Genomic DNA, 27,266 nt, shown 5'->3' on the forward strand with positions numbered 1-27,266 from the left:
TCATTTTTTGGGTTTCAAAAATGCTATTATCGTGTAAAACTTAAATAAATAAGAAAAAGTATACATATTAGGTATTGCCACGTCCGTAACGATCTTCTCTATAAAACTATCACATGACCTAACTCCTCAGATGAACGCTGTAAAAATAAATAAATGAAAACTGTTCCAAAACTGCCAATTTTTGGGTCACCTTGCCACATAAAGTGTAATAATGAATGATCAAAAAATCCTATGTACCCAAAAATGGTACCAATAAAAACCTCAACACTTTCTGCAAAAAACGAGCCCCTGCACAAGACGATCGGCACAAAAATAAAAAAACATATGGCGTTCAGAAAACCAATCCAGCACAATTTACCTTCCAAAAACCATATGGCATTCCTTTCCTTCTGCGCCTGCCGTGTGCCCGTACAGCAGTTTACGACCACATGTGGGGTGTTTATGTAAACCGCGGAATCAGGGTAATAAATTATGAGTTTTGTTTGGCTGTTAACTCTCAATGTGTTAAAGAAAAAAAATATATAAAATGGAAAATCTGCCAAAAATGTGAAATTTTTAAATTTCATCTCCATTTTCCTTTAATTCTTGTGGAACGCCTAAAGGGTTAACAAAGTTTTTAAAATCAGTTTTGAGTAACTTTAGGGGTGTAGTTTCTACAATGGGGTCATTTATGGGGGTTTCCACTATGTAAGCCCCACAAAGTGACTTCAGACCTGAACTGGTCCTTTAAAAAGTGGGTTTTGGAAATTTTCATAAAAATTATAAGAATTGCTTCTAAACTTCTAAGCCTTCTAACGTCCTAAAAAAATAAAATGACATTTCCAAAATGATGCCAACATAAAATAGACATATGGGGAATGTTAAGTAATAAATATTTTATTAGGTATCACTTTCTGTTTTAGAAGCAGAGAAATTGAAATTTGGAAAATTGTGAATTTTTCCACATTTTTGGTAAATTTGGGATTTTTTCCTAAATAAAGGTGAAATTTATTGACTCAAATATATGACTATCATGAAGTACAATGTGTCACGAGAAAACAATCTCAGAATGGCCTGGATAAGTAAAAGTGTTCCAAAGCTATTACCACATAAAGTGACGCATGTCAGATTTGAAAATTTTGACCTGGACATTGGGGCATCAATGACCCTTGGTCATGAAAGGGTTAAGTTTCAAAACTGACAGCCCTATAACAGATCACTTTATCAAAATCTGTCCAGCTTGCCTTATATACTTACTGCTGACATCAGCCTGAGTGCGTCCGAACAGGTCTGGACATGTTCATTGGAATATCTCCAATATAATGCATTAATATTATAACTGAATAGGCTTTGCCTGTATAACTTAACCCTTTAAGGACCTCCGCCATACATGTACGGCAGAAGTCCGGTCCCCAAACATGGAGCCCGCTCACACGTCCGGTGACCGCCATAGCTGCCGGGTTTCTGCTATTTTAAATAGCAGAGACCCGCGGCACATGTATGCGATCATACATTTTCCCTTTCAGATGCCGTCATCCAATGTGACCATGGCATCTGCGCAGTCCGGAAGCGGAAGTTGCGCACTTCGGGTGAGATGGGGGAACCTGTTACATTGATCTAATAGGCTAAAGCCTCAAGCAGGCTTCGGTGCATATTAGATGACTATACCAATACAGGCCACTAGGTGGCAGCATTGTATTGGTATAGTGCAAATAAAGTGTTCAATGGTCTCTATATAGACATCAATGAACACAATAGGCAATCTAATGATTGCCAGTTATTGTCACCTAAGGTGACTTTAAAAAGGTAAAACAAAAATAGTAAAAAAAAAAGCATTTGCAAATATAAAAAAGTTCAAATCACCCCCATTTCCTTAAAATAAAAATACTTAAACAATAAAAATAAAAAACATGTGCATCGCCACATGCGAAAATGCCCATACTATTAAAATATAACAATATTAATAGCATACAGCAAATGGCATAACGGGAAAAACATTTAAAATAGCCAATTTGGCATTTTTTGTCACTTCAACTACCCAATAATTTTTTTTATTTTTATAATAAGTGATCAAAACACACTTATACACAAAAATAAGCCCTTACACAGCCCCGTACACATAACTACAAAAAAGTTATAGGGGTCAGAATATGGTTATCATTTTTATTTTTTTCTCAAAGGTTTAAAAAAACAAAATCAGTATTAAAATGCAAGAAAAATTGTGGTATCGTTGTAACCATACTGACCTGGAGAATGAAGATAACAGGTCAATTTTACCACATAGTGTACAGTGTAAAAAAAAAAAAAAAAAAAAAAAAAAAAAAAATTTATCAGAATTGAATTTGTTTTCCAATTCTACCCCATTTGGAATTTGTTTCCCACTTCCTTCTACATGGTATGCAACCGTAAATGGTGCCATTAGAAATACAACTTGTCCCGCAAAAGATAAGCCCTCATAAGGCTATGTGAATGGAAAAATAAAAAAGTTAGGACTATGGGAAGACAGTAGAAAAATCATTGTTGTGCAGTGTAATTGTACTATTAGGCATATTTTAGTGCATCAATTGCAAAGTATAGTGTAATTGCAGCAAGGGGATGTCTAATTGGACTTGTATGTTTTTCTTAGTGCATCAGTTGCAGTGTATAGTTTGTTGGCAGCCATGGGACATCAAATTGCGTCATTTTATGTTTCCCAAAAACCTGTTGGAAACTTGCAAATTTGCTACCGTACATAAGTGTGCAATCAAGCATATTTTAGAGCGTCAATATAGTGTGGTTGCAGCCAGGGAGCTTTTAACTGGGCATGCGTTTTTTTTTTAAACCTATTGCAAATTTTATACCATTTATAGGTGTCTAACTAAGCATATTTAGTGCATGAATTGCAGTGTATAGTTTGTGTAAACTGAAGGGTTGTGCAGCTGTTTTAGAATTGAAGAGCCTAGGTGAGAGAAGTTACACAGCACACCAACTGCTAAATGTATCCCCAGCAACTTACACTTACACTGACTAATTTTGTTTTCATTATAAATATATGCAAGAGATGATGATGATGATAATTGGAGATGAGCGAATCGAAGCTGACGAAGTGGAATTCAATCCGAATTTCAGGAAAAATTTGATTCACAATGAATGCAAATTTCCTCGCGCTTCATGGTAACGAATCACATTTTTCCTAAAATGGCGGCTACACATGTCACTGAAGACATGGAACAAGGAACTTAGGGAAGGTGGGATCACCCAGACTGACATGCATGCAGCCAATCAGCAGCCAGCAAGCACTGTGATGTCACAGCCCTATAAATTTGGCAGCCATTTTAGATTCTGCCATTTTCTAGCGTTCTGAGTGCAGGGACAGACGTGAGAAGGTGCTAGGGACAGCAATTGGAAAAACTTGAATGTGAAAAAGAAAAAACTGAAAAAATGATTTATAAGTGCAGGGAAAGGATAGGGAGGAATCATTTCACAGCATCTTAGTGCAGTGAGAGACACCAGAAGACGGTAGGGACAGTGATAGGAAAGCAATTTGCAAGTGCAGGGAAAGATTATTTGGGGATACAAATAGCCATTATACAGCTCATTCCAGCTATTTGATCTTGGGGTGCAAGTGCTATGTTGAAAAGCCTTTAGTGGCTTATATCTGTGGAAAAGAAAAATATATGCGCACTTCACTGCTGCAGTTTTTTTTCTGGTGAAAGTGAATAGGGGCGAATTTCTGTTAAAAAAATAAATAAAAATATACGCAACTGCACTGTTGCAGTTAATTCTGTTGAAAGAGTATAGGGGCGTATTTCAGTACTACAAGAAAAATATATACTCACTTCACTGTTTAAGTTTTTTCTGGTGAAAGCGTATATAGAGGCGTATTTAAATGAAAAGACAAAAATATATACGCACTGCACTGTTGCAGTTATTTCTGGTGAATACGTATAGGGGTGCATTTCACTACTACAAGAAAAATATATACGCAGTTCATTGCTACAGTTATTTCTGGTGAAAGCGTATAGGGGCGTACTTCAGTAATATCAGAAAAATATATTCTCAGTTCACTGTTTGTTTTTTCTGGTGAAAACGTATAGGGGCATATTTCATTACTACAATAAAAATGTATACACACTGCACTGTTTAATTTTTTTCTGGTGAAAGTGCATAGGGGTGTATTTCAGTACTACAAGAAATTATATATACTCAGTTCACTGTTAGTTTTTTCTGGTCAAAACACATAGGGGTGTATTTCATTACTACAAGAAAAGTGCATACACACTGCACTGTTAAAAAAAAATTCTGGCAAAAGTGTATAGGGGCATATTTCAGTACTACAGGAAATATATATACACACTTCACTGTTTAATTTTTATCTGGTGAAAGCGTAAGGGGCATATTTCAGTACTACAAGAAAAAAATATTCTCAGTTCACTGTTTAAGTTTTTTCTGCTGAAAGTATACAGGGGCGTATTTCAGTACTACAAGAAAAATAGATTCTCAGTTCACTTCTGCAGTTATATGTGTTGAAAGCATTTAGTGGCATATTTCAGTACAAAAAGACATATTTGTCGCTTTTAGGGGTGTTTTAATTTGCTTTTAATTTATTTAGTTCAGTCACAAGTATGTCACACAGAGAAGTGCCAGGCCATGCACAGAGGAGTGGCAGAGGCCTAAATGTTTCTGGTGCAGGCAGATGTCATAAGAGAGTAAGGGGGCATGGCAGCAGGGGTCGCAGCGAGCGGCCTAAGCTCCCGGTATCATCTACCAGTTGTGTCTTGACCAGCAACCCAGAGGTTCTTGATTGGTTAACTCTCTCATCCACTTCATCTCAAGTTACATCAGACACCCCCAGCCAACAGTTGGTGGGTTTGTCAGACACAACCCTTAGTTGACATGACCTGGGAGCAGACTCTTTGCCCTCACCTGTCCTCAACCTGCCTCTGTCCTTTGCTGTTTCACCACCCACAGAAGTATTGTATGCTGTTGGCTCATCTCCACTATATAGCGAGGACGGGCTACTGGAGGACAGTCAGAAGCTACTGACTAGCTAAGATCTGGAGGAGACATCCGCCGCTTCCTCCGCTAGGCGGGCAATTAGTGATGAGGAGAGTAGCGTTGGAGGTTGTGTTCCGGGCAGTAAAGCTCCTGACCCAGAGATTGTTGAGGAGGACATCAGTGATGTGCAGACACTACTCGATGATGATGAAGCCAAGCGCACTCGGGAGTCGGGTGCAGAAGGGGCTTCATCATCATCAGGAGAAGAGGGTGGCAGCTTGCCCGTGAGGCAGCAGCAGAGCCAGAAAGTCACTAGCGTGGTTGGGGGTCAGCAGGGTGGCAGCAGTGGGAGGTTGGGAGCCAAAAAGGGCATGAGGTAGACCATGAGGTAGGTGCACGGGTTCATGGAAGCAACAGCGGTAGCAGTCAGCCAGTGAGTAGTGTTGGGGGTAAAGTCAGGTATTCAGTGATATGGCAGTTTTTTGTAAAGCCGCTGGGGGAGGTCAACTTGGCCATATATAGAATATGTTGGCAGATGGTGAAGCGTGGCCAGGGTGCCAATGTTGGCTCCACAGCCCTGCGTCAACATATGAAGTATCACCATAAAGTGGCCTAGGAGAACCGTGGCTCCAATGTAGTGGTCCAGCCTGCCCCAGCAACTGCTACATCACCCAGTGGCACCCCACACCCTATTTCAGGCAGTCAAGGCTCCACCACCTTAGCCGAAGGGAGCTGACTGTCGTTCCCATCGTCTTCTTTTCCTGATGCTCCTGCTCCTCCTACTCCTCGTTAGTCATTCCATCAGCATTCAATCACCGAATCGATTGCCAAGAGACAACAGTATGCGTGCACGTATCCAACGGCGCAGAAGCTGAATGTGCTCCTGTCTAAGTTGCTGGTGCTGCAGTCCCTCCCTTTCCAAGTGGTGGGCTCTGCACCTTTCAGATAACTAATGGCTTGTGCCTAACTGAGGTGAAGAGTTCCAAGCCATCATTTCTTTTCGCAAAAGGCAGTACCAGCCCTGCACAAACTTGTAGAACAGAAGGTGGGCCTGTCCTTGAGCCTGTTGGTGTCTGCCAAAGTGCACGGCAGTGCCGACATGTGGAGCTGTAACTACAGTCAGGGAAAATATATGTCTTTTATGGCCCACTGGGTGAATGTGGTTCCTGCACAACCACACAAGCAACTTGGCCAGGTCACGCCGCTTCTGCCTCCACGTTGTCACACCTTTGGTCCAGCGACAATGTCCGCCTCTGCCTCCTCATCGTCCACCATATCCTCAGCCTCCACTGCAGGGACAAGTCACAGTGCCCCTCCAGCATACCACATGTGCAGGGCTCGGCGGTGTCACGCTGTTCTGAACCTGGTTTGCCTTGACGAGCGGAGTCACACAGGGGAGGAACTGCTCCGTGTGATGCATCAAGAAATCTAATACTGGCTTTCTCTGTTAAAACTGAAAATTTGAACCATGGTGACCGGCAATAATCCTAAAATCCTAAAAATGGCCAGGAAACTTTGCATGCACTTCAGCCAGTCGTACATGGCAAAGCACACCCATCTTGAGCTGCAGCGGCAGAACGGCATCCCCCAACATATGTTGATATGCAATGTTTCCACCCATTGGAATTCCATCCTCCATATAATGGACCGACTATACTCCTATGCAAGCGGATAGGAGTACTCCCCTGTGTAACTTCAATGTCAGTCAGTGGCAGCTCATGTGTGACACCTGCCATTTGCTCAGGCCCTTTGGGGAGGCCACGTTACTTGTCAGTCACCAGGACTATGGGATGAACAACGTCATTCCACTGCTTCATGTCCTGGAACAGATGCTGGTAACAATGGCTGGTCAGGGAACTGGAGACGTGGTGCCTAGATCTCATGGCCACTTGAGCCCTGTGGGGGCTAAACTGGAAGAGGAGGAGGAGGACATTAATGCACAACCAATGTGTAACAAAATGGGTGGTTTTTCTACTCAGGTGACAGAAGGGGAGGAGCAGGACAGCCAGAGGAGCTACAAGGCAATGAAGGAGATGAGACAGAGGACCCAGAAACACTTTGCAGTATGCACTGGAGATGGAGGCAGGGAGTCCCTCCGAGTCACTTGCACAAATGGCCCGATGCATGCCCACTTGCTTGCGTAGTGACAGCCGAATTGTCACCATTCGGCAGAGGGATGACTTCTGGTTCTCCACCTTGTTGTACCCTCGCTGCTGGTCCAAAATGGGGGCCTTTATTACACACACTGAGAGGGAGGACAAACTAAACTACTACAGAGACATCCTATGTAGTTAGTTGGTCGCTGCCTATCTGTGCTATCGTCCATTTTCTCGCAGGTCTCATCAGGGGGGCCCTCTGTGCTCACATTCCACTGCCAAGGCTGCTGGGGAGGGGTGGGGTGGCAGGAGCAGTACCAGCTCCATCAGCAGCAGCCTGAGTCTATAGCTTTATTTACCCACATAATGAAGAAACTACTCACCAGCAGCAGCAAGTAGACCTCGAGCAGGACCTGAACCAGCAGGTGGTGGCATACTTGGACAGCACCCTGCCAACCCACATTTAAGATCCGCTAGACAACTGGGCAAACAAACTTGATTTGTGGTCGCAACTAGCAGAGTTTGCCCTGGAAAAACTGTCCTGTCCGGCCTGTGGTGTGGCATCAGAGCGGGTGTTTAGTGAGGCAGGGGCCATAGTTACCCCAAGGAGAACTCGCCTGTCCACCCAAAATGTGGAGACACTGACCTTTGTCAAAATGAATCAGGCATGGATCAGCCAGGATTTCCACCCACCAATGCCTGATGCATCAAATTAGATCTTCCATGCCGCCTCATCCAAACCTTGGCAAAGGGTAACAGTTTCTTCTGGCTACCTGCCTCAACTATTACTCTGATGCTGCCAACGGCCTGATGTCACACAAATGTGATGGAAAATGCTCCTTCTTTCACCCACCTTCGTCAGCAGGTACTGGTATTGACACCCACTGCTCCACTCTGTCACCGAGTCACTTTGTGGTCTCCTGATGCTGATGCTGCCATCACCACACTATATTATTGTCATCCATTAAACGAGGCATGGACTCGCGGGGCAGGGATGTAATACTACCACTTTACAAAGCGCTGGTGCGGCCTCATCTGGAATATGCAGTACAGTTCTGGGCACCAGTACATAGAAAGGATTCACTGCAGCTGGAAAAAGTACAGAGGAGAGCGACTAAACTGATAAGGGGCATGAAGGGTCTTAGTTATGAAGAAAGATTAAAAGAATTGAGTTTATTTAGTCGTGAGAAGAGATGTCTCAAGGGGGACATGATTAACCTATACAAGTATATAAATGGGCCATACAAAAAAATACGGCGAAAAGCTGTTCCATGCAAAATGTGCTCAAAAGACAAGGGGGCACTGCCTCCAACTGAAGAAGAAAAAGTTCCATCTCCAGAAGCGTCAAAGCTTCTTTACTGTAAAAACTGAATCTGTGGAATAGACTTCCTCAGGACGTGGTCACAGCAGGAACAGTGGACAGTTTCAAAAAGGGTTTAGACGAATTCATAAAAAAAACTAAAAAAAATTAATGCTTATAAAAACGTTTAGAAATATGAGTCTCACTTTCTTCTGGAATTTGCGTCCTCACCTATCCCTTGGTAGAACTTGATGGACGTATGTCTTTTATCAAACGTATTAACTATGTAACTATGTCACCTTGCCACTTTGTGGTATCCTGATGCTGCTGCCATATCCACACTATGTCACCTTGCCACTCTGTGGTATCCTTATGCTGCTTCTGCCTTCTCCACACAATGTCACCTTGCCACTCTGTGGTATCCTGATGCTGCCATATCCACACTATTTCACCTTGCCACTCTGTGCTATCCTGATCCTTCTGCTGCTGCCATATCCACACTATGACACCTTGCCACTCTGTGGTATCCTTCTGATGCTGATGCTTCCGCCACCTCCAGACTCGGTCATTGTGCCAGTGGCCTCCCTTATATTGCTGCTAACTTCATACTCGGTCATTGTGCCACTCGGTCGCCTTTTCCCGATGCTGCTGCCGCCAACTCTAGACTCAGTCATTGCTCCACTCTGTGCCCTCCTCATACTGCTGCCAACTCCATACCCGGTCATTGTGCCACTCGGTGGCCTTCTCCTGATGCTGCTGCCTCCAACTCCAGACTCGGTCATTGTGCCACTCGTTGCCCTCCTCATACTCTTGCCAACTAGATACTCGGTCATTGTGCCACTCGGTGGCATTCTCTTGATGCTGCTGCCGCCAACTCCAGCCTTGGTCATTGTGCCACTCGGTGCCCTCCTCCTATTGCTGCCAACTCCATACTTGGTCATTGTGCCAGTCGGTGGCCTTCTCCTGATGCTGCCAACTCCATACTATGTCATTGTGCCACTCTGTGGCCTTCTCCTGATGCTGCTGCCGCCACCTACAGACTCGGTCATTGTGCCACTTGGTGGCCTCCTTATACTGCTGCCAACTCTAAACTTGGTCATTGTGACACTTGGGGACCTTCTCCTGATGCTGCCAACTCCATACTCGGTCATTGTGCCACTCGGTAGTCTTCTGCTGATGCTGCTGCTGCCGCCAACTCCAGACTCAGTCATTGTGCCACTCGGTGGCCTCCTCATACTGCTGCCACCTACAGACTGTGTCATTGTGCCACTCTGTGGCCCCCTCATACTGCCGCCACCTCCAGACCTTCTCATTGGGCCACTCTGTGGTCTCCTGATGTTGCTTTTTGCTCACCACCATGTTATAGGTCCACTCTATGGACTTCTCATGCTGTTCCCACCCTCCCCACTTCATGAGTGGTCTACTATTTTGCCTTTCAACCTGGCTGACATCATCATTTATTTAACCTTTCTTCTGATCTGTCAGAAGGAAGGAAAAATGAGTCGCACAATGGATCAATGGATCCTGTCTGTGTAGCAGCAGTAAGGCTTGTATGGTCCCATCAGAATTGGCTTATGATTTGGTAGCCAAAAGCAGGAGTGGGTACAAAACACAGAAGACATGCAAATATTCCATTCATGTGTAATCTCTGTTTTAAATCCACTCCTGTTTTTTTTTATTTTTTTTGGCATTAGCAATACTAATGGATTATTGAACAAATGCCTATTGAGTGAAGGCGCAGGCGCCACAGACAGAATCCGTTTTTTGGGGGTTATTGTTCTGAAGGATCAGAGGAAGGGCAAATTAATCACAGTGACGTCAACACAAACTTACTGCTGACACCCTCTCCACTATTTCCTTCCCTTGAGAAAGCAGCATGAAAAATGTGTGTCGGGGAGTGGACTGGTGGTGCCTGGTTTGAGGTCTGGATTGTGGTCAGTATACATTGCAATATGGTCTTCATTGGTTTCCCTTTGTGCAGACATTACAGTTTGCTGGTGACTTGTACTAGTTTCATCTAGTCTTTAGTTTTTTCTTATATTGCACTATCATATGCATGCTGTGTACCACATAGTGGCACCAGTGGTATACACTGGGCTGGTGTACAGTCGTGGCCAAATATTTTGAGAATTACATAAATATTGGAAATTTGAAAAGTTGCTGCTTAAGTTTTTATAATAGCAATTTGCATATACTCCAGAATGTTATGAAGAGTGATCAGATGAATTGCATAGTCCTTCTTTGCCATGAAAATTAACTTAATCCCAAAAAATCTTTCCACTGCATTTCATTGCTGTCATTAAAGGACCTGCTGAGATCATTTCAGTAATCGTCTTGTTAACTCAGGTGAGAATGTTGACGAGCAGAAGGCTGGAGATAATTATGTCAGGCTGATTGGCTTAAAATGGCAGACTTGACCTGTTAAATAGTGTTGAGCGGCATGTCCCATATTCGAATTCGCGAAATTTCGCGAATATTCGAAAGAATATTCGTAAAATATTCGCGAATATTCGAATTCGTTATTATTTCGCATATGCGATAATTCGAATTTTCGCATCGCATAATACATATTATGAGATGCAAAATTCGCATGTGCGCTAATGAAATCGCCTTACGAAGATTCGCAACTCAATTCAATCACTAATGTAAGAATGCAAAGCCCTTTGCCTCTGTTCTGGGACAAGTGCCGATATTCGCCTGTGCGCTAATAAAATCGCCTTACAAAGATTCGCGCCTCAATCACTTTCTAGGCAATGTGAGTAAGATCTGAGCTTTTGGACTTTTGTGAATCAATCGAGATACAGTGGGGGGTGATGACAGTAGTTGACAGAGTACAGATCAATGTAATCTGTAAGGTGGAAACTAAAATAAAAAATACGAATATTCGTAAATCGAATTTTACGAAGTTCGAAGTATTCGCGAATATGGTGCTATACTATATGAATGCACAGGCCTTTGCCTTTCTGTTCTGGGGACAAGTGTAGATATTCGCCTGTGCGCTAATAAAATCGCCTTACAAAGATTCGCGCCTCAATCACTTTCTAGGCAATGTGAGTAAGATCTGAGCTTTTGGACTTTTGGGAATCAATCGAGAAACAGTGGGGGGTGATGACAGTAGTTGACAGAGTACAAATCAATGTAATCTGTAAGGTGGAAAGTAAAATAAAAAATACGAATATTCGTAAATCGAATTTTACGAAGTTCTACGTATTCGTGAATATGGTGCTATACTATATGAATGCACAGGCCTTTGCCTCTCTGTTCTGGGGACAAGTGTAGATATTCGCATGTGCGTTAATAAAATCGCCTCACGAAGATTCGCAACTCAATTTAATCACTAATGTAAGAATGCAAAGCCCTTTGCCTCTGTTCTGGGACAAGTGTAGATATTCGCATGTGCGCTAATAAAATCGCCTTACGAATATTCGCGCCTCAATCACTTTCTAGGCACTGTGAGTAAGATCTGAGCTTTTGGACTTTTGGGAATCAATCGAGATACAGTGGGGGGTGATGACAGTAGTTGACAGAGTACAGATCAATGTCATCTGTAAGGTGGAAAGTAAAATAAAAAATACGAATATTCGTAAATCGAATTTTACGAAGTTCTATGTATTCGCGAATATGGTGCTATACTATATGAATGCACAGGCCTTTGCCTCTGTTCTGGGGACAAGTGTAGATATTCGCATTTGCGTTAATAAAATCGCCTCACGAAGATTCGCAGCTCAATTCAATCACTAATGTATGAATGCAAAGCCCTTTGCCTCTGTTCTGGGACGTGCCGATATTCGCATGTGCGCTAATAAAATCGCCTTACGAAGATTCGCGCCTCAATCACTTTCTAGGCAATGTGAGTAAGATCTGAGCTGTTGGACCTTTGGGAAACAATCAATTATATGTGTACTGTAATTTTGTGAAAAAAAAAAAAAACGAATATTCGTTTTTACGAATATATAGCACTATATTCGAAATATTCGCAAAATCGCGAAGTTGCGATATTCGCGAAAAAAAATCGCTTTTCGAATATTCGCGCTCAACACTACTGTTAAAAGGAGGGTGATGCTTGAAATCATTGTTCTTCCATTGTTAACCATGGTGACCTGCAAAGAAACGCGTGCAGCCATCATTGCGTTGCATAAAAATGGCTTCACAGGCAAGGATATTGTGGCTACTAAGATTGCACCTCAATCAACAATTTATAGGATCATCAAGAACTTCAAGGAAAGAGGTTCAATTCTTGTTAAGAAGGCTTCAGAGCGTCCAAGAAAGTCCAGCAAGCGCCAGGATCGTCTCCTAAAGAGGATTCAGCTGCGCGATGGGATTGCCCCCAGTGCAGAGCTTGCTCAGGAATGGCAGCAGGCAGGTGTGAGCGCATCTGCACGCACAGTGAGGCGAAGACTTTTGGAAGATGTGCTGGTGTCAAGAAGTGCAGCAAAGAAGCCACTTCTCTCCAAAAAAAAACATCAGGGACAGATTGCTCTTCTGCAGAAAATATGGTGAATGGACTGCTGAGGACTGGGGCAAAGTCATATTATCCAATGAAGCCTCTTTCCGGTTGTTTGAGGCATCAGGAAAAAGGCTTGTCCGGAGAAGAAAAGGTGAGCGCTACCATCAGTCCTGTGTCATGCTAACAGTAAAGCATCCTGAGACCATTCATGTGTGGGGTTGCTTCTCATCCAAGGGAGTGGGCTCACTCACAATTTTGCACCCAAAAACAGCCATGAATAAAGAATGGTACCAAAACACCCTCCAACAGCAACTTCTTCCAACAATCCAACAACAGTTTGGTGAAAAACAATGCATTTTCCAGCACGATGGAGCACCGTGCCATAAGGCAAAAGTGATAACTAAGTGGCCCGGGGACCAAAACATTGACATTTTGGGTACATGGCCTGGAAACTCCCCAGATCTTAATCCCATTGAGAACTTGTGGTCAATCCTCAAGAGGTGGGTGGACAAACAAAAACCCACTAATTCTGACAAACTCCAAGAAGTGATTATGAAGGAATGGGTTGCTATCAGTCAGGAATTGGCCCAGAAGTTGATTGAGAGCATGCCCAGTCGAATTGCAGAGGTCCTGAAAAAGAAGGGCTAACACTGCAAATACTGACTCTTTGCATAAATGTCATGTAATTGTCGATAAAAGCCTTTGAAACGTATGAAGTGCGTGTAATTATATTTCACTACATCACAGAAACAAAGATCTAAAAGCAGTTTAGCAGCAAACTTTGTAAAAAAAATAATATTTGTGTCATTCTCAAAACTTTTGGCCATAACTGTATATACAGTTTTTCCTTTTCCCTACATAGATCAAATCAGTGATTACATCACTTCTGAAGAATAAAATCTCTTTTTCTGATCGCACTTTGCACTTGCGCTTTATTTCTTGGTCCGCCAATCATGCACCACCAGCCCCAGTGCTTTTTTTAATTGTGTTTTTTTAGCCTTGTGTTTTGTCAATCGTGAATATTTATGTATGGGTATCCATATATCCTTTTTGGTTAACCCTCTCCACTCTGTCAGGGGTGCTCTAATTGTATAAGCGTTTAATAAAACAGGTTCTGTAGACATCTATGTGGAATCAGCTGGCAACGGTGTAAAAGAACTGCCCTTCTTTGTAGCGCTAACATCGACCTGAGTTGATACTTCAGTTATTTGGTCAGTTTTGGCCCAGTGACTGCCCAAATAATTAAAGTATGCAGTGATTCTAAGAGCAACACCTTTCATCTGCATCATCTGATTCACAGTATTATTTCACTACCACAAGCAGACGCCAGATGCATGTTACTGCAAGGCACAGTGTTCTACACCCCTCTAAAGGCTTTCTGCAGCCCAGAAATAGCTGTTTTTTTTCTTAATTTGCTGCAAATAAATTCGGATTGAGGCAATTTTTTTCTAAAAATTCTGCGACCCGCCAAATTCAATTTTTAAGAAATTCTCTCATCTCTAATAATAATACTAATAATAAAAAAATATTAAAAATATAATAATAATAATAATAATAAATACAACTACTTGCAACAAATAATTGTAAAATACGTTTCATTTTAGCAAACTGCCATGCATTGGCATCATAGTATTGGTCCTTCTGATGCAAAAACGTAGCTGATGGGTAAAATAAAAATGTCTTTCAGGCTTTCAGTAAATACTTCTGCATAACAGAATGACATAGGATATGGCCTTGTTGCTTTTTCTTTCACATTTCCTTAATTGGGGTAATAAAAGCTATTATATTTCTACCCCTAGCAGGTGATAAAGTGAATAAAAACACCTCAAGATTCAGCCATCAGCAGATTGACAAGGCAATTGTACATTAATATAACCCTGAAAGTACCATATTTTTCACCCTAAAAGACGCATTTTGGTGGGTTTTGAACTAATCGTGGTCTGTGCATGACACTGTTATGGGGGAGATCTGTGGATGACACTGTTATTGGGGAGATCTGTGGATGACACTGCTATATATGTGTCATCCACAGATTCCCCCCATAACATTGTCCCCCAATACACCGGGCCCCGCCGCTCACAACAGTATTTCTAAATTGTAATCCTTAGCCTCTTAATAACTTAAACTAAAGTTGAGCTCTCCCCTGTATCAGCACTTACTAACGAGCATCCGGAGCAGGCAGAACAGTTGTGCGCCTGCTCCTCCTACTTTATAAATGAAGCAGGCAGAGCAGGAGCGCAACGTCAGTGAGTGACGTAACTCTGCCAGCCGCTCTGCCTGCTCAGATGCTCGTTAGTAAGTGCTGATACAGGGGAGAGCGCAACTTTAGCTAAAGTTATTAAGAGGCTAAGGATTGCAGTTTATAAATACTGTTGTGAGTGGCTGGGCCCAATGTAAGAGTACAGTGACTGCATTGGGCCCGGCCGCAAGTTCCCGGACTCCAGCCCCTCCTCCCTCCCTGCTGATACATTGCAGACTGCAATGTAAAATGGCAGCATTCACCCCATAAGATGCAGGGGGGAGTGTGTCTTATGGGGCAAAAAATACGGTACTTAAATGAATCATAAAATCTTAATAACAACTTACGAATTCTCAATACAATGAATTATTATGTAAAATTTAAATGAATAAAATACCATTACCAGTTAACATTGCCTCATTCACAGTGCACCCTCCACTGATTAAAATGGCGTCACATGGTAAGAAAAGCTTGTTTCCACCTAAAGCAATGACATCCCCTGGAACCAAAGACTGAGACTGTACTTCTTCAAGTTCTGTTAAAAAATACATAGACTTTAGTGATTGCTGCCTATCTAGACAAAATAAAAAAATGTGTCACATTCTAATGCCAATATGTTAAGCATAATCTACTTTAGAAAGATTATAACTCTCTTCTTAAAGCAGTTACCCAATGAATAAGGTAAAAAAAATGAAAATCAGACCTCATATAGTACATGGTGATCTCTTCCTAATAAATCTAGAACCAGCCATGTACCTCACATGGATCCATATACATTCATTGCTCCAATTGCTTTTTTAGATTTCTAGATCTCATTAAAATAAAAAATAAAAAAACTCCTGAAAATGACAATGTATTATTGTAGAGTTTGAAGTAAAGGCAGTTGAACAACTCAGTAGCTATACTAAATGTTTAATTACAGGCAATTAATTTGTAATGGCAACTCATCTCATAAAAAATAAGCCCTCCCAGAGAAACAAAAAATGTATGGTTGCCAAAGTGGCTGTACTGGTACCCCAGAGGCTGTGCAGTAGCAACATGGCACCCATAAACCAATCATTCAAAATATGTGCTGCAAAAGCCAAAAGGTGATCCTTCATTTCTTAATATAAGGTGTATGTAGATAAGGTGTATGTAAGGTATAAGGTGTGTGATAGACTGTCTGCACACGTTTTCCTAGTTGTCAGAGCTGAAAGGGATGATTATTGGTTTTCGTGAGAAGGATGGCAATATTTCTGAAACTGCGCAGTTTGTGAACTGTTAGCATGCTTCTGTGGTGAAAGTGCATTAAGAGTGGACAAATTGCAAGAGTGAACAAATCTGGAAACTAAGGTGCACCATATGCTTTTGACATGGGATGTGAATGTCGGCTCTGAGGTTGTGCTCGACGTGATACAATGGGGTAGATTACCATTAAAATAAAACATTGGGCTACCGGACTTGTGTCTAAAGCAACAGTTTAGCAAACTCTACTGCATATATGGCTCCAAAGCATACAGATAGTCACTGCACTTCTGCTAATAAAGTTGCATTGACAGAAACGGCTTCAATTTTCATGGCAGCATCAGAATGACTTTACAAAGGGTTGCCTTCTCTGATGAGTCACGTCTTCTGCTTCAAAAAATCAATCAATGTTGGAAATGTCAGGGAACAAATACTCTGCAAAGATTGCTTGAAGAACACAAGCAATGCTATGGTCTGGGGAATGTTTTTATGGCAATCTCTGGGCCCATTCATCCATGTGGAAGGCACTTGCAACCAATGTGGGTATGAATCCATCCCTACAGATCATTAAACCCATACTTAAACCCATCTTCCCTGGAGTGATTGAGATCTTGAAGAAAGACAAGGTAATGTCACATGGTTAGAAATGTCCAACATTGGTTGGAAGAGCATGAACAAGACTTACAAGTACTACCCTGTCTCCCTAATTACCCACAGTTGGACCCAATTGTGCATCTGTGGGGCCACTTTGATCGTAGTATTAGCTTATGGATCCTTCCCCATGCACCTTCCAGCAGTCATGGGATGCACTGCTGTCAACATGGCTCCAGATACCTGTGACAATCACCTTATTGGGTCACTCCCAGCTCGTCTAGCTACTGTCTGTGCTGTACACGGATATAAGCTGGTGATCCGTATAATGTGAATCAACTGTTTATATTTATTACACTATACTTTTATTGTACAAAAAATAAAAAGTGTAAAAAAAACACTACAGACATACACACTACTACATAGCTACAGCTTGTGTTACTATCAGAGAATCAAATCAATTGTGACTATTACCTCCATTTTTATGAAGCACCGAAACCAAAATGCTGTTGTAGGATGTTGACATTCTGTGCAGCTTGACTGATTGCTAAAAAGAAAAGAAAAAAGAAAAAATAATATATTTTTGGGTTATGGGAAATAAAATGAATCATTATTTTCTTTTATTTATTTTCTTTTATTTTCATTATTTTCATTAATTAATCATTATTTTCTTTTGATACAAGCATACATACCTTTCTTAAATTATATACTGTGGCAGAAATGGACATGATGGTCATAAATAAAATAGCTAAGCTATATTCAATATATGATGTAGCTATCCATATACTTAAAGAGTAGGCTTGAAATACATAGAACGGGTTGAAAACCTGTAAAGCAGGGAAAAAAATATTGACAGCATTAGGAAAAGGTACCTATAACTTCATACGTTCCTTACAGTTACAAAAAAAATCTTTAAATGTGCCCAAGGTCGCACTGGTTCAACAGTACTGGCGGATCCACTAGTGGACCCAGGCTGTGATACTATAATGTGCCCTAAAGGTCCAGTAGAAGACAATCCAATTAGGTGCAAGCTTTAGTGCCGATTACCTATAGTGGTTTCCGGGCATCTTGTACTGCAGCCTCCGGCATTGGAATCAGCACTTTAAACTGAGCTAGAATCACCGTAGTAGTCGTGCTGGGTTACTGCCGCCCAATAGAGTTGAGCGGACACCTTGATGTTCGGGTTCGAGAAGTTCGGCCGAACTTCCCGAAAATGTTCGGGTTCGGGATCCGAACCCGATCCGAACTTCGTCCCAAACCCGAACCCCATTGAAGTCAATGGGGACCCGAACTTTTCGGAACTAAAAAGGCTGTAAAACAGCCCAGGAAAGGGCTAGAGGGCTGCAAAAGGCAGCAACATGTAGAAAAATCCCCCGCAAACAAATTTGGATAGGGAAATGAATTAAAATAAAAATTAAATAAATAAAAATTAACCAAAATCAATTGGACAGAGGTCCCATAGCAGAGAATCTGGCTTCACGTCACCCACCACTGGAACAGTCCATTCTCAGATATTTAGGCCCCGGCACCCAGGCAGAGGAGAGAGGTCCCGTAACAGAGAATCTGTCTTCATGTCAGCAGAGAATCAGTCTGCATGTCATAGCAGAGAATCAGGCTTCACGTCAGCCACCACTGCAACAGTCCATTGTCATAAATTTGGGCCCAGCACCCAGGCAGAGGAGAGAGGTCCCGTAACAGACAATCTGGCTTCATGTCAGCAGAGAATCAGTCTGCATGTCATAGCAGAAAATCAGGCTTCACGTTAGCCACCACTGCAACAGTCCATTGTCAGATATTTAGGCCCAGCACCCAGGCAGAGGAGAGAGGTCCGGTAACAGAGAATCTGGCTTCATGTCAGCAGAGAATTAGTCTGCATGTCATAGCAGAGAATCAGGCTTCACGTCAGCCACCAATGCAACAGTCCATTGTCAGATATTTAGGCCCAGCACCCAGGCAGAGGAGAGAGGTCCCGTAACAGAGGATCTGGCTTCATGTCAGCAGAGAATCAGTCTGCATGTCATAGCAGAAAATCAGGCTTCACGTCAGCCACCACTGCAACAGTCCATTGTCATAAATTTAGGCCCAGCACCCAGGCAGAGGAGAGAGGTCCCGTAACAGACAATCTGGCTTCATGTCAGCAGAGAATCAGTCTTCATATCATAGCAGAGAATCAGGCTTCACGTCACCCACCACTGTAACAGTCCATTTTCATATATTTAGGCCCAGCACCCAGGCAGAGGAGAGAGGTCCCGTAACAGACAATCTGGCTTCATGTCAGCAGAGAATCAGTCTTCATATCATAGCAGAGAATCAGGCTTCACGTCACCCACCACTGTAAGAGTCCATTTTCATAAATTTAGGCCTAGCACCCAGGCAGAGGAGAGAGGTCCCGTAACAGACAATCTGGCTTCATGTCAGCAGAGAATCAGTCTTCATGTCATAGCAGAGAATCAGTCTTCATGTCCTAGCAGAGAATCAGGCTTCACGTCACCCACCACTGTAAGAGTCCATTTTCATAAATGTAGGCCCAGCACCCAGGCAGAGGAGAGAGGTCCCGTAACAGACAATCTGGCTTTATGTCAGCAGAGAATTAGTCTGCATGTCATAGCAGAGAATCAGGCTTCACGTCACCCAACATTGGAACAGTCCATTGGCATATATTTAGGCCCAGCACACAGGCAGAGGAGAGAGGTCCCGTAACAGAGGATCTGGCTTCATGTCAGCAGAGAATCAGTCTGCATGTCATAGCAGAAAATCAGGCTTCACGTCAGCCACCAATGCAACAGTCCATTGTCAGATATTTAGGCCCAGCACCCAGGCAGAGGCGAGAGGTCCCGTAACAGAGGATCTGGCTTCATGTCAGCAGAGAATTAGTCTGCATGTCATAGCAGAGAATCAGGCTTCACGTCACCCAACATTGGAACAGTCCATTGGCATATATTTAGGCCCCGGCACCCAGACAGAGGAGAGGTTCATTCAACTTTGGGTAGCCTCGCAATATAATGGTAAAATGAAAATAAAAATAGGATTGAATGAGGAAGTGCCCTGGAGTCCAATAATATATGGTTAAGGGGAGGTAGTTAATGTCTAATCTGGACAAGGGACGGACAGGTCCTGTGGGATCCATGCCTGGTTCATTTTTATGAACGTCAGCTTGTCCACATTGGCTGTAGACAGGCGGCTGCGTTTGTCTGTAATGACGCCCCCTGCCGTGCTGAATACACGTTCAGACAAAACGCTGGCCGTCGGGCAGGCCAGCACCTCCAAGGCATAAAAGGCTAGCTCTGGCCACGTGGACAATTTAGAGACCCAGAAGTTGAATGGGGCCGAACCATCAGTCAGTACGTGGAGGGGTGTGCACACGTACTGTTCCACCATGTTAGTGAAATGTTGCCTCCTGCTAACACGTTGCGTATCAGGTGGTGGTGCAGTTAGCTGTGGCGTGTTGACAAAAGTTTTCCACATCTCTGCCATGCTAACCCTGCCCTTAGAGGAGCTGGCCGTGACACAGCTGCCTTGGCGACCTCTTGCTCCTCTTCTGCCTTGGCCTTGGGCTTCCACTTGTTCCCCTGTGACATTTGGGAATGCTCTCAGTAGCGCGTCTACCAACGTGCGCTTGTACTCGCACATCTTCCTATCACGCTCCAGTGCAGGAAGTAAGGTGGGCACATTGTCTTTGTAGCGTGGATCCAGCAGGGTGGCAACCCAGTAGTCCACACACGTTAAAATGTGGGCAACTCTGCTGTCGTTGCGCAGGCACTGCAGCATGTAGTCGCTCATGTGTGCCAGGCTGCCCAGGGGTAAGGACAAGCTGTCCTCTGTGGGAGACGTATCGTCATCGTCCTGCCTTTCCCCCCAGCCACGCACCAGTGATGGACCCGAGCTGCGTTGGGTGCCACCCCGCTGTGACCATGCTTCATCCTCATCCTCCTCCACCTCCTCCTCATCCTCGTCCTCCTCGTCCTCCAGTAGTGGGCCCTGGCTGGCCACATTTGTACCTGGCCTCTGCTGTTGCCAAAAACCTCCCTCTGAGTCACTTCGAAGAGACTGGCCTGAAAGTGCTAAAAATGACCCCTCTTCCTCCTCCTCCTCCTCCTATTTCTCCTGGGCCACCTCCTCTTCCATCATCGCCCTAAGTGTTTTCTCAAGGAGACATAGAAGTGGTATTGTAACGCTGATAACGGCGTCATCGCCACTGGCCATGTTGGTGGAGTACTCGAAACAGCGCAACAGGGCACACAGGTCTCGCATGGAGGCCCAGTCATTGGTGGTGAAGTGGTGCTGTTCTGTAGTGCGACTGACCCGTGCGTGCTGCAGCTGAAACTCCACTATGGCCTGCTTCTGCTCGCACAGTCTGTCCAGCATGTGCAAGGTGGAGTTCCTCCTGGTGGGAACGTCGCATAAGAGGTGGTGAGCGGGAAGGCCGAAGTTACGCTGTAGCGCAGACAGGCGAGCAGCAGCAGGATGTGAACGCCGGAAGCGCGAACAGACGGCCCGCACTTTATGCAGCAGCTCTGACATGTCGGGGTAGTTGTGAATGAACTTCTGCACCACCAAATTCAGCACATGCGCCAAGCAAGGGATGTGCGTCAAATTGGCTAGTCCCAGAGCTGCAACGAGATTTCGCCCATTATCACACACCACCAGGCCGGGCTTGAGGCTCACCGGCAGCAATCACTCGTCGGTCTGTTGTTCTATACCCCGCCACAACTCCTGTGCGGTGTGGGGCCTGTCCCCCAAACATATGAGTTTCAGAATGGCCTGCTGACGTTTACCCCGGGCTGTGCTGAAGTTGGTGGTGAAGGTGTGTGGCTGACTGGATGAGCAGGTGGAAGAAGAGGAGGAGGAAGCCGAGAAGGAGGAGGTGGCAACAGGAGGCAAAGAATGTTGCCCTGCGATCCTTGGCGGCGGAAGGACGTGCGCTAAACAGCTCTCCGCTTGGGGCCCAGCTGCCACTACATTTACCCAGTGTGCAGTTAGGGAGATATAGCGTCCCTGGCCGTGCTTACTGGTTCACGTATCTGTGGTTAGGTGGACCTTGCTACAGATGGCGTTGCGCTGTGCACACTTGATTTTATCGGATACTTGGTTGTGCAGGGAAGGCACGGCTCTCTTGGAGAAGTAGTGGCGGCTGGGAACAACATACTGTGGGACAGCAAGCGACATGAGCTGTTTGAAGCTGTCTGTGTCCACCAGAATAAATGACAGCATTTCATAGACCAGTAGTTTAGAAATGCTGGCATTCAGGGCCAGGGATCGAGGGTGGCTAGGTGGGAATTTACGCTTTCTCTCAAATGTTTGTGAGATGGAGAGCTGAACGCTGCCGTGTGACATGGTTGAGACGCTTGGTGACGGAGGTGGTGGTGGTGTTGGTGGTACATCCCCTGTTTGCTGGGCGGCAGGTGCCAACGTTCCTCCAGAGGCGGAGGAAGAGGCCGAGGCGGGAGCAGCAGAAGAGGCCGAGGCGGCAGCAGCAGAAGAGGTAGCAGGGGGAGCCTGAGTGACTTCCTTGTTTTTAAGGTGTTTACTCCACTGCAGTTCATGCTTTGCATGCAGGTGCCTGGTCATGCAGGTTGTGCTCAGGTTCAGAACGTTAATGCCTCGCTTCAGGCTCTGATGGCACAGCGTGCAAACCACTCGGGTCTTGTCGTCAGCACATTGTTTGAAGAAGTGCCATGCCAGGGAACTCCTTGACGCTGCCTTTGGGGTGCTCGGTCCCAGATGGCGGCGGTCAGTAGCAGGCGGAGTCTGCGGGTGTTCTGCTTTTGCCCACTGCTCCCTCTTTTGCTACGCTGTTGGCTCGGTCTCACCACTGCCTCTTCCTCCGAACTGTGAAAGTCAGTGGCACGACCTTCATTCCATGTGGGGTCTAGGACCTCATCGTCCCCTGCATCGTCTTCCACCCAGTCTTGATCCCTGACCTCCTGTTCAGTCTGCACACTGCAGAAAGACGCAGCAGTTGGCACCTGTGTTTCGTCATCATCAGAGACATGCTGAGGTGGTATTCCCATGTCCTCATCATCAGGAAACATAAGTGGTTGTGCGTCAGTGCAGTCTATGTCTTCCACCGCTGGGGAAGGGCTAGGTGGATGCCCTTGGGAAACCCTGCCAGCAGAGCCTTCAAACAGCATAAGAGACTGCTGCATAACTTGAGGCTCAGACAGTTTCCCTGATATGGATGGGGGTGATGTGACAGACTGATGGGGTTGGTTTTCAGGCGCCATCTGTGCGCTTTCTGCAGAAAACTGGGTGGGCGATAATGTGAATGTGCTGGATCCACTGTCGGCCACCCAATTGACTAATGCCTGTACCTGCTCAGGCCTTACCATCCTTAGAACGGCATTGGGCCCCACCATATATCGCTGTAAATTCTGGCGGCTACTGGGACCTGAGGTAGTTGGTACACTAGGACGTGTGGATGTGGCAGAACGGCCACGTCCTCTCCCAGCACCAGAGGGTCCACTAACACCACCACGACCATGTCCACGTCCGCGTCCCTTACTAGATGTTTTCCTCATTGTTATGGTTCACCACAACAACAAAAATATTATTTGGCCCAATGTATTGTATTCAAATTCAGCTGAATATAAATTTGAGGCCTAGTATTTAGGCGCTGGGTGACCGGTATGGATTTACTGACAGAATTAGACTTGGAAATGCACAGTAGCGTGTGTGAAGTTATTCTGAATGACCCTATGTGCACCTTGAATATTATATACCCTTTTAGGGATAGATTTCAAATAGCTCTGATATAGCAGAAACCACTAAATTATGAAATTGCTAAATTGGGAATTGTATTTCAACCCAGAACAAAAAATGTGCTTTGACGGACACTAAATAACTTGCCCAGCCACAACAGTACAGCGGTAACGACAGATTTAGCGGGATATAAATTTGAGGCCTAGTATTTAGGCGCTGGGTGACCAATATGGATTTACTAACAGAATTAGACTTGGAAATGCACAGTAGCGTGTGTGTGAAGTTATTCTGAATGACTCTATGTGCACCTTGAATATTATATACCCTTTTAGGGATAGATTTCAAATAGCTCTGATATAGCAGAAACCACTAAATTATGAAATTGCTAAATTTGGAATTGTATTTCAACCCAGAACAAAAAATGTGCTTTGACGGACACTAAATAACTTGCCCAGCCACAACAGTACAGCGGTAACGACAGATTTAGCGGGATATAAATTTGAGGCCTAGTATTTAGGCGCTGGGTGACCGGTATGGATTTACTAACAGAATTAGACTTGGAAATGCACAGTAGCGTGTGTGTGAAGTTATTCTGAATGACCCTATGTGCACCTTGAATATTATATACCCTTTTAGGGATAGATTTCAAATAGCTCTGATATAGCAGAAACCACTAAATTATGAAATTGCTAAATTGGGAATTGTATTTCAACCCAGAACAAAAAATGTGCTTTGACGGACACTAAATAACTTGCCCAGCCACAACAGTACAGCGGTAACGACAGATTTAGCGGGATATAAATTTGAGGCCTAGTATTTAGGCGCTGGGTGACCGGTATTGATTTACTGACAGAATTAGACTGGGATATGGCCAAAAAATAACCACACTATTGCTGGTTAAATGCACTTGGTGTGACAGCTTGACCAACCACACTACTGAGGGTTAAATGCACTTGGTGACGGGCGCAGCTTGCCCCTGATGTAGTATATGGCCAAAAAATGAACAGACTATTGCTGGTTAAATGCACTTGGTGTGACAGCTTGACCAACCACACTACTGAGGGTTAAATGCACTTGGTGACGGGCGCAGCTTGCCCCTGATGTAGTATATGGCCAAAAAATTAACAGACTATTGCTGGTTAAATGCACTTGGTGTGACAGCTTCACCCTGATGTAGGCTTTAGCCAAAAAACAACCACACCATTGAGGGTTAAATGCACTTGGTGACAGGCGCAGCTTGCCCCTGATGTAGTATATGGCCAAAAAATGAACAGACTATTGCTGGTTAAATGCACTTGGTGTGACAGCTTGACCAACCACACTACTGAGGGTTAAATGCACTTGGTGACGGGCGCAGCTTGCCCCTGATGTAGTATATGGCCAAAAAATTAACAGACTATTGCTGGTTAAATGCACTTGGTGTGACAGCTTCACCCTGATGTAGGCTTTAGCCAAAAAACAACCACACCATTGAGGGTTAAATGCACTTGGTGACAGGCGTAGCTTGCCCCTGATGTAGTATATGGCCAAAAAATAAACAGACTATTGCTGGTTAAATGCACTTGGTGTGACAGCTTGACCAACCACACTACTGAGGGTTAAATGCACTTGGTGACGGGCGCAGCTTGCCCCTGATGTAGTATATGGCCAAAAAATTAACAGACTATTGCTGGTTAAATGCACTCGGTGTGACAGCTTCACTCTGATGTAGGCTTTAGCCAAAAAAAAACCACACCATTGAGAGTTAAATGCACTTGGTGACAGGCGCAGCTTGCCCCTGATGTAGTATATGGCCAAAAAATAAACAGACTTTTGCTGGTTAAATGCACTTGGTGTGACAGCTTCACCCTGATGTAGGCTTTAGCCAAAAAACAACCACACCATTGAGGGTTAAATGCACTTGGTCGCAGCTTGTGCTGGCGCACCACAAGACACAAAATGGCCGCCGATCACCCCAGAAAAAAATGACTGACAAACGGTCTGGGCAGCCTAATCACAGTGAGCAATTGAATTTCAGCAGCTCAATGATGCACAGCTGCAGATCGATCGATTAATCAAGTCCTTTGGAGGAGTTAATCTGCCTAATCTCGCCCTACTGTCGCAGCCGCAACCTCTCCCTACGCTAATCAGAGCAGAGTGACGGGCGGCGCTATGTGACTCCAGCTTAAATAGAGGCTGGGTCACATGGTGCTCTGGCCAATCACAGCCATGCCAATAGTAGGCATGGCTGTGACGGCCTCTTGGGGCAAGTAGTATGACGCTTGTTGATTGGCTGCTTTGCAGCCTTTCAAAAAGCGCCAAGAAAGCGTCACAAAAGCGCCAAGAAAGCGACAAACACCGAACCCGAACCCGGACTTTTACGAAAATGTCCGGGTTCGGGTCCGTGTCACGGACACCCCAAAATTCGGTACGAACCCGAACTATACAGTTCGAGTTCGCTCATCCCTACCGCCCAACACCAATTGAGTTGTAGATGAGCTGCAGTAACCCAGCACAGCTATGCTTCCTGCTCTGTTGAAAATGCTAGCTCTGGTACTGGCTGCTGCAGGGTGGGTATGCTGTTGATGACCTATCCTGAACATATGACATTAGTATTGAGCAAAGCGACCTACAGATTATAGATCCAAAGTCACTTTGATCAAAACTTCATTTGACTGCTGTACGGAGCTCTGTCGCCATACAGCATTCAAATGTATGAGATCCAGCGAGGTGAAACTCAAAATCACCAAATACAATATTTTTTCTAGAAAACAAGGTGTAAAAAAATCTTCACAAACCTTTAACAGGTTGTTATGAAGAGTCTGTCTTCAGTTTTACTGAGCGCTGAGGATGCCTATGTGTAACGCAGAGGCTTTCAGTCTTTCTCTTGTCACTATCCCAGTCCCTAAGTATTTGTACATAACCTAACTATCACTGCCCATCACCCTGCCTATCTGACTTGTTACACACAGTCATACATCTCCTGTCTTGTCAGTCAGCTTTCAAACTGTGCTGCTACTGCTGCCACTAAAAAAGCTGCTAACACATCTCGTGCCTTGTCCATCAGGTTCCATACTGTTCCCGGAAAATTATTTTTAGACTACTTGTTATAGCTTTTTCTGATGCTGCCATGTGTGTGTGTAAACACGGGCAGGTTCATGTCCCCAATAATAATTTGTGGACTACTTGTTCAGAACAAGCCATTGAAAACATATTTGCTTCTAACAAGAAGTTTGCTTCTCTCTTGCTACCAGTTATAATGTTACCATGTTTTTATTGAACACACCATGTAAACATTCACAGTGCAGGTGGAAAAAGTATGTGAACCCCTAGACTAATGACATCTCCAAGAGCTAATTGGAGTGAGGTGTCAGCCAACTGGAGTCCAATCAATGAGATGAGATTGGAGGTGTTTGTTACAGCTGCCCTGCTCTATAAAAAAACACACACCAGGACCAATGCCACACATATAAAATATGGCAATATTGTAAACATCGTTTCTCACTAACTTCTAAGAAATCCTCCATGACGCAGATCTGATTGATTATAGAACGCTACAATTACTTCCATTTGACGTACTTAAGAACTCTAGGTCGCTTCCAGAAGCAACCAGGTACCATTACTTACAAATTCAGCATTTGCTTACCAATCTGTTTCACTTGAAACAAGTATCTATACCTACGTCTTTTGAGAAGACATGCAAGCTCTCGGAATCGACCAGAGGTCTTATATCTG

General features: G+C 44.1%; 1 protein-coding gene across 1 annotated transcript in view; it reads right to left on the reverse strand.

Moving 5' to 3' along the window:
* Positions 1-27,266, reverse strand: part of LOC122936382 (probable cation-transporting ATPase 13A5) — a 214,237-nt gene that overhangs the window by 85,988 nt on the left and 100,983 nt on the right. Inside the window, exons 7-9 of the mRNA XM_044292566.1 lie at positions 17,546-17,680; positions 17,328-17,400; positions 15,442-15,573 (exon numbers count right to left, since the gene is read on the reverse strand). Of these exons, the coding sequence (XP_044148501.1) occupies positions 15,442-15,573; positions 17,328-17,400; positions 17,546-17,680 (340 nt within the window). The remainder of the gene's footprint in view (positions 1-15,441; positions 15,574-17,327; positions 17,401-17,545; positions 17,681-27,266) is intronic.

Source organism: Bufo gargarizans, chromosome 4, assembly GCF_014858855.1.
Source record: "Bufo gargarizans isolate SCDJY-AF-19 chromosome 4, ASM1485885v1, whole genome shotgun sequence".
In the NCBI taxonomy this organism is placed as follows: domain Eukaryota; kingdom Metazoa; phylum Chordata; class Amphibia; order Anura; family Bufonidae; genus Bufo; species Bufo gargarizans.